This window comes from Meleagris gallopavo, chromosome 1 (genome assembly GCF_000146605.3).
Source record: "Meleagris gallopavo isolate NT-WF06-2002-E0010 breed Aviagen turkey brand Nicholas breeding stock chromosome 1, Turkey_5.1, whole genome shotgun sequence".
NCBI lineage: Eukaryota > Metazoa > Chordata > Aves > Galliformes > Phasianidae > Meleagris > Meleagris gallopavo.
Window position 1 is genome coordinate 130376246 of NC_015011.2, and position 10904 is coordinate 130387149.

Below are 10904 nucleotides of genomic sequence, written 5' to 3' on the forward strand. Positions count from 1 at the left end.
AATTCATATGATAGAGAAAGATTAGTATAAGAATACAAGCTGCAATTTATTGTCCCTTTATAGAAAACATATTTCTTTTTGTTGTTGTGAAACCAATTTGGAGGCTCTGTTAAAGAGTAATGTGGCTGGTGATGCTTCCTCATGGTCACTGAGAAAGTGCCTTGGCTGAGTGGATGCAGGTCATGTGCTAGTGCCCCTGGTTTTTAGACTCAAGAAGCCTAAAAATGAAAAGAATGTGTTTGTTTCTTAAGTTCCTTTGTGACGCTGTGCATGGAGGAAGGGGTAGTTATCCTGATTTTTTTTCTCTACCTAGGTGTCACTTGCCGGTTAGAAGAAGTCTTTGGAACATGTTCCTGTAGGATTCTAAGTTACAAACAACCACAGCAGAAACAAAACAGCAACTAAAGAGCTTGAAAAAAGCAACAAAAAACGATAACGTAGTTTCACAAACAAAGCACCAGTTGCTCTAGCCAGCCTACCTATTAGCAGGAAACTCTAGCTATTAAATTGCCTCTCCATCAAATTAATTGAATTAACTATGCTGGATGACAGGTTTACATTGGCCTGTGATGGTGGTCCATTTCAGTCTTGTCAGTGAAAATGAAACTGCCCTGCAGTTGATGTTTGTTTACTACAGAGACTAAGATAACAGAATGTAGAGTAGTTGTTTGGATTCTTTGCAAATAACTTTTTCATTTTCTTGTGTTTGAATTTCCTTTGAAGGCTTCCACCTCTATCACAAATTGCCCTCAATAGTACCTGAAAGCTGTCTCCTTATTCTGGTTGGATTGCTTCTTGGAGGGATTATTTTTGGAGCAGAAGAGAAGTCCCCACCTGTAATGAACAGTGATGTGTTTTTCTTATATCTCCTACCACCAATTGTACTCGACGCTGGATATTTCATGCCAACACGTCTTTTCTTTGAAAACTTTGGTACTATATTCTGGTATGCCGTGGTGGGCACGCTCTGGAATGCCATTGGCATTGGGATTTCACTTTTTGGAATTTGCCAAATCAGTGCGTTTGGTTTGACTGATATCACCTTGCTGCAGAATTTGCTCTTTGGCAGCCTCATTTCAGCTGTGGATCCTGTGGCAGTGCTGGCTGTGTTTGAAAATATCCATGTCAATGAGCAGCTATACATCCTGGTGTTTGGAGAATCATTGCTGAATGATGCTATAACTGTGGTAAGTTACCTGATAAATGATTAGTTGATTAAAATGATAAATGATTGCCTGCATGCCACTGTGTGGCCTGTTTGAACGTATGTGGTTATTGCAATTTGCCAAAAGAGGGAAATAAGTAAGTGCTAATGCATTTACGTAATTCTCTGAACTTTAGATTTAGGAACTACAATAGTCTAACTACAGCAGAGCAACGGGTAATGGTAGCATATTTGTTCAAGTCATTTTACTACCTGACCTCTTTAGTTTCTTTGAATTCTATCACTTCTGTAATCTTAAACTGGAGGCTTGCCTCAGCTGCAGAACTAATTGGATGGGACAGGCAAAAGGGCCAGTGTGAGGTGTTCTGTGTATTCTCAGGGAGAATGGGTGAGTTATTGAGCTACCACGAGCATGGGATCCAGGTAATGCCAGGTGTTCTCATGTGCCTGTCTGGTTCAGACTGCCCAGAGCCCACCCGTACATTCTCCCAGGCTACAGATGAGCCAGGAAAGCCACCTGGAGGTAGCAGTTTCTAATCATTAACTAGCAGCACCAGGTTTGTGGTGCTAACCCGAGGACAGAAATCTGTAAATTCCATTAGCACTCCCAGTGCCCCTTGTTTGTACCTGATGACACTGTGTCTGGAACATTACTCCCATTTATCTATACCTTACTTGAAATCCTGCCCATGTTAACTATGTCATGGCATGCTTTCTGTTTTATGAGCCTTGGAAATCCATTTTTTTTCATATGACAGAATGATCAGGAAGATTGATGAATTGGGTCCTCACCTTCACCTTCTCTGGCTTCTTATCAACTGTTCCACACCATACAGAATTCTGCTGCAGTTTTCCTCCTTTCTGGGACATTCCCTCACCTGCTTAACACCTGTGTATCTCAAGCTTTTAATCCGAGCCTTGGTACTGATAATTTCTTGTGTGCCCTGAGGCATACTGTTCTACACACTCTATGCTTTACCAGACTCTACGTCGCATCCCCTCATATGGCCTTGACTTAAAGCCTAGCTGTTCTCATCAGCTTACAGCTGCATCTGCCTGTTACTACTGAACTGGCACCTAAGACAGTTGGGGAAAACAGTAGGTGTTAATTCTAAGTTTCAAACAGTTCAGCCGTGGATGTGTCTGTCTATATTCACTCTTAATGAGCACATGTACAAGGAATCCTTTTCATATTATTTTTCGAGAGGAAAAAAAGGGCTACTTGAATTTAATATAAGCATTTTATTTTATTTTATTTTATTTTCCTTCCAAAATTGCTTTTTCCAATCACAAAATCAATTGCTTTTCTACAGGAGCAGCAGTTAATCTAGCAAGTTTTGCTAGCAAAACACTTCATCTTGATGGTGGAAGTGTGTGTGCATGCCAGTGCCCAGTAGTGGGTGACTTCATGGCACCTTTTTCTTAGGTGCTGGCATGGCACTGATTTGTGGCTTTCCTTTAGGCATCATTGTTGCCTTCTTCAGAGTCCTTTCTCACGAAGTGCCTGCCCAGTGCCCCACCATGGGGATAGGTACTCTCAGGAGCCTGTAGGGCCAACCCAGCAGGTACGCTGGCCATACTTGTATTCATGGGGATGAAAGGGATTTAGAGTCTGTTTGGTCTTACTTCCCAGCTATTGCTTAGAGGTGATTCCTGGCAGGAGACCAAGTGGTTTCCACATGCTAAGCAGTGGTCTGTTAATGGCTCCTTGTTATGGTTTTGCACACCTGCAATTGTGCTTAAACTGAAAATGCAACTCAGGCCATCTCATGAGGCTGCTCTGGAGTGCCCTGGGTGGACCTTGCTCCCATACCATGGCGGTGCTGCTGGAGCAGTCCTTGCTGCAGATGCCTGTGGTGGGATGTGGGACAGGGCAGGAGGGGTGCTGAGGTCAGGCTGGCCATGGGCAGTGCTTCACGGCATGACTCCAGTAAACTTGCTTCCTAAATACTTTAAGCTCTTCTTCCTGCTAACCTGCTTGCACTGCTGGGCTGCTGCTTTTCTCAGGAAAGCAGTGTCATCTGTGCTTTCCCTTTTCAGGAAACTTGCTATTCCACCTTCGTTTTAGCTATAAAGCGGCGTGTGCATTCTCAGAAATCTCGACTCTGCTGTGCTTCTCATATGGCTTTCATGCCTAACTGAAATCACAGTTTGGATGATCCCACTGGTGAAATTTTGAAGCTTGAATTTAGTCGAGGACAATATTTGCCAGTCAGTTGTATTGCTTCTCATTTGGTGCCTTACCACCCACACGGTTCAGTGACAGCTACCATGAGGATGCTAAATGGCAAAATCACAGTTGAAGCTGAGTTTTAGAGGTTCAAATTCCAATTCTGGGCCTAAAATCACACAGAAGAAGCCAGTTTCATTACAATAATATTATTCCTGTATTAAAAAACATTACAGCAGCGCTCTGCTTTCTACCTCTACCAAAAACGTCATTTTAGAGTGCTTTTTAGTAATTTCAGAATTAAAAACTAATAACTGAAAACTGATGAAAACAAGTAATTAGTGTCTAGGAGGAGCATATATACTCTGAGACACGATTAGAACCATTAGTGACTGATGCCTCCTTGGTGTAACCTTCAGCGAGTTCAGCTAAAGGATGTTGAGTAAATCTTGAACTTGAATAAAAACAGTTTGCATGCCAAGTGCATTGCAAAATGTGGCTGGTGTTACTGTTGTTTAACTCACCTGAAAGCTTAATGAGAGCTGTAAATCTGAACTACCTGTGCAGTAAAAGGGAATGGAACCTGATTGTGATCTCATGTACAGTAGTGCAAATAAAGAACAATAAGGAGATTAAAATCATTTTCTTGACATTCCACAGTCCTAGCTACTGCTTCCAGCATGGCATGGTTTTCAACTATGAACATTGCATTTCTTCTTTCAAATAAGTTGTGGCAGTAGACTCTAGATTTATGTCTATGCTGGAAACAGGCTCCATTCTGTTTGCAGGTTGAGTTCTTTGCAGTTGAGATGAGGTGATGATATGGAAAGGCTGTTGCTTGAGTAGGTCAAAATTTTTTACAAGCAGTAGGTCAAAATTCTTTACAAGCATCTGTCAGTGACCTTTCTTCAGATACTTGCCAAACATATATATAAATTTATATATACAACTCATATAGTTACTTTTGAAAATGTAAAACAAGCCTTTTTGACTCAAAGAAAGTGATCATGTTCCAAAATCCATACCGAGGTAGATGAGATTCTACAGGTGTCTTGAAGAATAGTGCAATACAGGGGCAATAGCAAGTGCCAAGAGGTGACTCAGGGAGACTTCTCTCCTTTCTTGACACAAAACAGCAGTTCTTTTTTTCCAGCCTGTGATTCAGGGAACCCTGTGAGTCTGTGGAATGAAGGGTCTTTGTAAAATGAAAAATGAAGGCACACCTTGTCAGGAGGCTTAATTCTGGTATGCTTCTCTCCATGCAAATTCATGAGGTCTAGAAATCAAAACAGACTGAAAACCAGTGGAGCATATGACATTACTTTCCTGTCCATTTCCTTTCCTGTGTGCATGGGACATAAATATCGAGGAACAGGGCAAAAAAAGCTGTGAGTCTGCCTTGCAGCAGAAAGGTGAATGGGTTTGCCCACCTGAAAAATGACGCTTCTCCCAGGTGGACTCATCCTGAGAGCATCATGCTTATGAAGCAAGCAGTTCATGCTCCTGCTCTTCCCCTGCTTGTTGCTCTGAAGTGGAAATCAGAAGTTACTGGTGACCCTGCTATGTTTGATTTAACCTTGTTCTTTTTTCACGCTTGCGCTGGAATTGTTTTTTTTTCTTTTTCAGTTCTTTCCTTTCATTTAGCTCAAAGGACCCTTAATAGTCCATGTCTTCAATTACTCTTTACTGAGGACTTTTACCTATGTAAGTCTTCTCAAATTTTGGCTAAGAAGAGCTGTAAAGCTACCTTTCTGTCATGTGAGAGAAAGCAAAGCTGCAAAGGTGACAATTCCCTCCCTGTATTCAAATACCTACAATGTTGGCACAATGCAAGTACTGATAAAAGATTATTCTTTCAAATAGCATTTCTGATAGAGAAGCCTATTTGATTCGCTAACTCCATAAAGAAAGCAGAGATTTAACTCCTTTAAGTTGTCCAAGCTGGTGTTTGTTATGAACATGGTGGCTAAGCCTGTGACCCCAGTTTCTACTTCTGGCTTAGGTGTGCTCTGTGCTAGGAATAGGACCAAACTTTGGCCTGTAAATGGGGATCATGTAGCCATCGTGATATCACAAGGCTGGAAGCACACATGTAACACTGGGCAATGCTTGAATCTTCCAAATATATCTGCAACTGTGAAAACCATTTAAGATTTTTTTAAGAGTGATTGATTCCATTGTTGTCTTTTTAGTAGTAACTACTGATTAGAGGAACTTAGACTTTATATTATTGTTTTATGCATAGAGAGAAAAGGAGATCTGGACAAGAAAATGTTATAATACCATTCACCTTATTTGTTTAGGAGGGCAGTTGTAAGAATTTTGAAAATGAAACTAGGCAAATACACAGGTCTTCTATGGGAATTAAATCCAAATCTCTAGAAATAATATAAAGTTTGGAAAGTCCTTAAACTATTGTATTCCAAATGGTTAGTATATCAGAGAAAGGCCACTTCATGGATGCCATGTTTCTTGTAATCTCTGGGATGGCTGCAGTCCAGTGTTTCTCAAAAGTGGGTTCAAAGTAGACAGAGAAATACAAAGTTCAACCATGAAGCAGAGAAACGCAATGGCACAAAGGGAAATTAAGAAGAATTCAGAAACATAATGTGCTTTCTTTTTCTCATAGGTCCTGTACAATTTGTTCAAGTCTTTCTGCCAGATGCGCACAATTCAGGTTATTGACATATTCGCTGGGATTGCTAACTTCTTTATAGTGGGGATCGGTGGAGTATTGATTGGAATCCTTTTGGGATTTGTAGCAGCCTTTACCACCCGTTTCACCCATAAAATCCGAGTGATTGAGCCACTCTTTGTCTTCCTGTACAGTTACTTGTCATACATAACAGCTGAAATGTTTCATCTCTCGGGCATCATGGCGTAAGTACCCCAAACTTCAGTAACAATAGCACCCAAATAAGAATGGGATCTGCAGAGAGGACCAGATTTTGCAAACCCTGCCATATAGCCTCATTCCACTGTGCATGGCAGTGGAGCTGGCTTGAGGATTTGTGGCTTCTCCCATTCTGCTCCCACCCCATTGTCTCAGCTTGCCACCACACCAGCTGTGTCACTAAAACTGCCTGTGGCATCGCACCATAAACCATATCTTTGAAACGTTTCAAATTAAAAATAATCCCTAGTATTTTTGGTGGGGTTATTTTTACCCCAGATCAGTTGGGTGACCCGTGTCCTCACGAGACCCTGCCACTGGTCACAGAGGCATGGCCCAGGGGTGGCACACAACGATGTGGGGGCAGCCATGGCAGGCAGGGAGTGGCAGTGGTAGCTGCAAACCTCATGAGCTGGCTTTGCTGCCAATGCCAAGATATTGTGAAACTGCATCTTCGTGTAGTCATGTGAGCAGCCAGCAAATGCCATTCAGTGGAGACAATGCGTGTATCATCCAGGCAAACTCCTGCTGCATTACAAATACAGTAAGATTTGCAGAATCTAGTCCTATGATGATATAAACCTTCAGTTTAATAACTTGATACGTGTACCTGTGTGTTACAATGCTCTCTGAATACATTGTTATGTACAAAATAATATTATTCTTCCTGCTGCTAATAGATAAAAATATTTTCCCTCTGTGGGCTTTCTCTCCTGGACTTCAATAAAGAGACAGCGCAGCCTTTTTCTTGATGCTGTTTATACTCTAACAGCTTCAGCTTTAGAAAGAGCCTTTATGACACTTGATATGCTTAAACGGTTTTCTCAGGTTCCAAGTAATATTTTTAAAAGGCTGACCTTCTTTAATGACTTTGTGTTGTTCTAGCGGCAAATGTGAGTCATTCAGGCATAAGAAACATAGATATTTGAGAGCCTATATGTTGCTACCGACTGTCACTAAAACTCGATAATTCCTGATTTGATAATTATCCTGTAAGAATGTGAAGATAGGTTTGATATCATAGTCCCGACAGTATAGGGTTTTCTGGGTCTGAGAAACAATTTACATGGAAACTTACAGCTGATAAAAAAATAAATATTCCATGAAACCACAAGAGTCAGTACTTTAATGTAAGTAAAGAACCAAGGATTGCATGGGTTTCTTTCTCTGATATATATGAGCCTAAATAAAGCAACGTATGCATCCACTTTGACCGAGTTCATAAGTGAGCCATCTCTTTCCCCACCTTCTATTCATAGCATTTGTGTGGTTTCTAGTTTCCTCCACTTCTTAAGTCAAATGTTCTTGACATCCTATGATCAAATACTCAAAGGGCTTCAAAGCCAAATATGTGTGGCTAAACTGCACATGGAAAAAGTTGTATCAGCATGCAGGAAAATACCAAACTGGACATTCTGCATCCGGGATAAAATGGGAAGGGCAGAGTGGGAAACAGCACACCATTGCTTCATGTGGCACCAGTGAGCTATTCATTGCTGTTTGCAATGGCAACCCTTGAATGCGTGCAAAACAGTGTAGGAAGCCTCCAGGTTTTTTTGTTTTGTTTTGTTTTGTTTTGTTTTTCCATCCAGCAGTATGACAGAAAATTAGTTATCTTTAAACTATCCTATGTATGTTTTGACTCTAAGTGGACTTCAAAACAGCTGAGGGAGCTGAATACCTTTGGTGGCACTGGTGGGAAGGAGGAAGGAACCTCTGCAGAGTTATAGATGCTCTGATACCATGGGACATACAGCACAGCCCCCTCTCTGCAGTGATGCTGAGCACCTGCAGCTCCCATAACCCCCACATCACCTTGGAAGGAACAAGTATTGTTCAGTCTGGACAAGAGGCTCAGGGGAGACCTTATCGCTCCCTACAGCTACTTGAAAGGAGGTTGTAGTGAGGTGGGGGTCAGCCTCTTCTCCCCAGTAACAGTGATAGGACAAGAGGTGACGGCCTCAAGTTGAGCCAGTGGAGTTTCAGGCCGGATATTAAGGAAAATTATTTCTCTGAAAGAGTGGTGAGGTTCTAGAACAGGATGCCCAGGGAGGTGATGGAGTCACTGTCCCTGTAGGTATTAAAGAACCAACCGTTTGGATGTCGCACTGAGGGACATGGTTAGTGGGTGTGGTGGGGATTGGCTGATAGCTGGATTAAATGATTTTAGTGGTCTTCTCTAACCTTTATGATTCTATGATTCTGTAGCCTGTGCTCTTTGCATTTACTTAGGCTTTGAACTCTGGAGAGTACTTTGCCCTGTGTTGTAGTGCAGCATGGTGCTGAGCCCTGATGCCATCCTCTGCAGTGAGTGCTCTGGTCCCAGTCATTCAGTTCTGGTCTCAGAGTCAGCCTGAGCCAAATGACCTTGAGGTGCCTCTTGCAACCTGGCTTATTCCAGGATTCTGTGGTCATTTGTAGCTCAGCCTGTAGGGAATAAATGCCCAGTTTCCCTCCTTTCACCGGTATCCCATGTGCTGAACTACTGATACCCTCTTCCTTCATATCCAGATTCTTAAAGATTCACTGCAAGGCTTTGCACATACACACTATGCCACGCTTCAGGCAGAAAACATGAGCAGGAACATGTAGTGTTTTATAGCATATAAAAGATACATGCACAGAGTGCCTCTTTTCTGTGCAAACAGGAATTCTTTGGCAAAAAGGAGCAGAGGGAAATGAGAGGTGCTCTCTTGTTCCTCTGATAAGTCCGTGTACTCGCTCTGGGGACAGATGATTCCTGAAGCACCCATGTGTAGCCCATGCACAGGGTCACTCGGCCAAAATATCTCTGGGGCTGACTCAGTCCTCACCAGCTGCTGTGAAAAAGTGCTCTGCAGCAGAGGAAGGAGGTCCTCCTGTAACTAGAGCCGGGCTGGAATCAGGATCGGGGTGCGAAAACTACATATGTAAATCTGAACTTTACCTGCCTGGTTCCCATTTCTAACTATAATGCTGTATTCGCTGCTTACTGATTTGTTATGAAGACAGTGAAGTGGCAAGACTATTAATTTTTTATTTTTTATTTTATTATTTTATTATTATTATTATTTTTTTGCAACAGTGATTTAGCAGGCTGAAAGGAAAAACACTGAAACTACTGTAAAGTTAGTGGGTCAGGGAAACTTGAGGACTGAACGCAGGGGCCTAGTTTATTGCACTCCTGACAGAAACAGGAGTGCTCTTCAGCAGCATAAAAGGCTGCAAGTTAATTGCAACTACTTTTTTTCCCTCCATTTCTTGATAAATGCAACAGCCTCAGGTCACATAAATCAAAGCTCGAAGTGAACAGTGATTAGCTGTGGAATAGTACTTATTAGTATTTAATAGTACTTAATAGTACGAGGAATGTACAACGCTATTTGTTTTACTGGTGAATCATCTCAGCTGTTAACACTAATTGGATAAATGCAAAATGTGACTGAAAAGGATATTCAATATATAAGAGCATAGTCCCTTTAAATTCTTGTAGTTAAACATGGTAGGTGTTTTAGGTTACAGCTTGTAAAGATCCAGATTAATCTGGTGACAGATTCTTATCAGACATCTATTTCAGTGTCTCCATTACCTCAGAATCCAAAAACAAACTGTGTTCGGAGCTTCCTTCCTCACTCCCCAAGCTGCAGGGCTTTCCTAAATGGACGTAATCATGAAAACTATTTATTTTAAGATGGTAATAAATAGTACTGATTGTTGTGTTTTGTCTTTGATGCAGATCCAACAGCCGTAATGCTTTGGACAGTGAGCTGCAGCTGTGAGACCCTGAAACGACTGTGTGTCTGAAAGGGGCTGTTTTGCAGCCTGCCCATTGCTTTCTTGCTAAATTGCCATTACTGCCCCTGCACTTGCCCCAGTGCCATCTGTACTGTGTGTGCAGTTGATTGAAGGTAGCCAGGACTTGTTACACCTGTGCAGTTAAGCTGTGCCTTCACAGGAGGGCTATCATTGGCCGTGACATATCTGTATCCTATCAGTGCAGTCTCTGGCTTGACAAGAGCTGATTTGCCAATGATGGAGTTCTGGAGGGTTAAAATGATAAGGAGATCTGATACCCTTCTTTACATGTACTTTAGAAGTCGCTGAAGTGAAGAGCCCACGAATATTTCTCAGGCTTGGGTATATGTCCTGGCTGGATCATCACTACATGTCAGGACAAAATCCATCTATAGCCAAGATCCTCTCCCACTTTCTTCCTGAGATGTATGGGCATATATATATTTGGGATCTATGGTGGAATCTATTCTGAGATCCTTTTGGAGCTACTGCTCATTCTGAGATTCTGCTTTCCACTTTGCAAAGAAGTTTTTCATGGTATCGTTGGAAGTTGGAATAGATCTCTAAAGTTCACCTAATCCAACTCTTCTGCAATGAACAAGGGCACCTACAGCTCAATCAGGTCGCTCAGAGCCCCGTCCATCCTGATCTTGAGCGTCTCTGGGACCACCTCTCTGGGCAACCTGTGCCAGTGCCTCACCACAGAATCACAGAATCACAGAATAGCCCGGGTTGGAAGGGACCTCACGGATCATGAATCTCCAACCCTCTCCTGCCACAGTCAGGGCCACCAGCCTCCACATTTAACCAGGCTGCCCAGGGCCCCATACTATCTGGCCTTGAACAACTCCAGGGACAGGGCATCCACAACCTCTCTGGGCAGCCTGTTCCAGCACCTCACC

The 10904-nt window shown here is 42.3% G+C and overlaps 1 protein-coding gene across 1 annotated transcript in view; it reads left to right on the plus strand.

The window, feature by feature from the left end:
- Nucleotides 1–710: 710 nt before the first annotated feature.
- Nucleotides 711–10904, plus strand: part of LOC100543289 (sodium/hydrogen exchanger 2) — a gene marked incomplete at its 5' end in the record, with an annotated part of 26375 nt that continues 16181 nt past the window's right edge. The window contains 2 exons of the mRNA XM_010728599.3: nt 711–1187; nt 5965–6215. Of these exons, the coding sequence (XP_010726901.1) occupies nt 711–1187; nt 5965–6215 (728 nt within the window). The remainder of the gene's footprint in view (nt 1188–5964; nt 6216–10904) is intronic.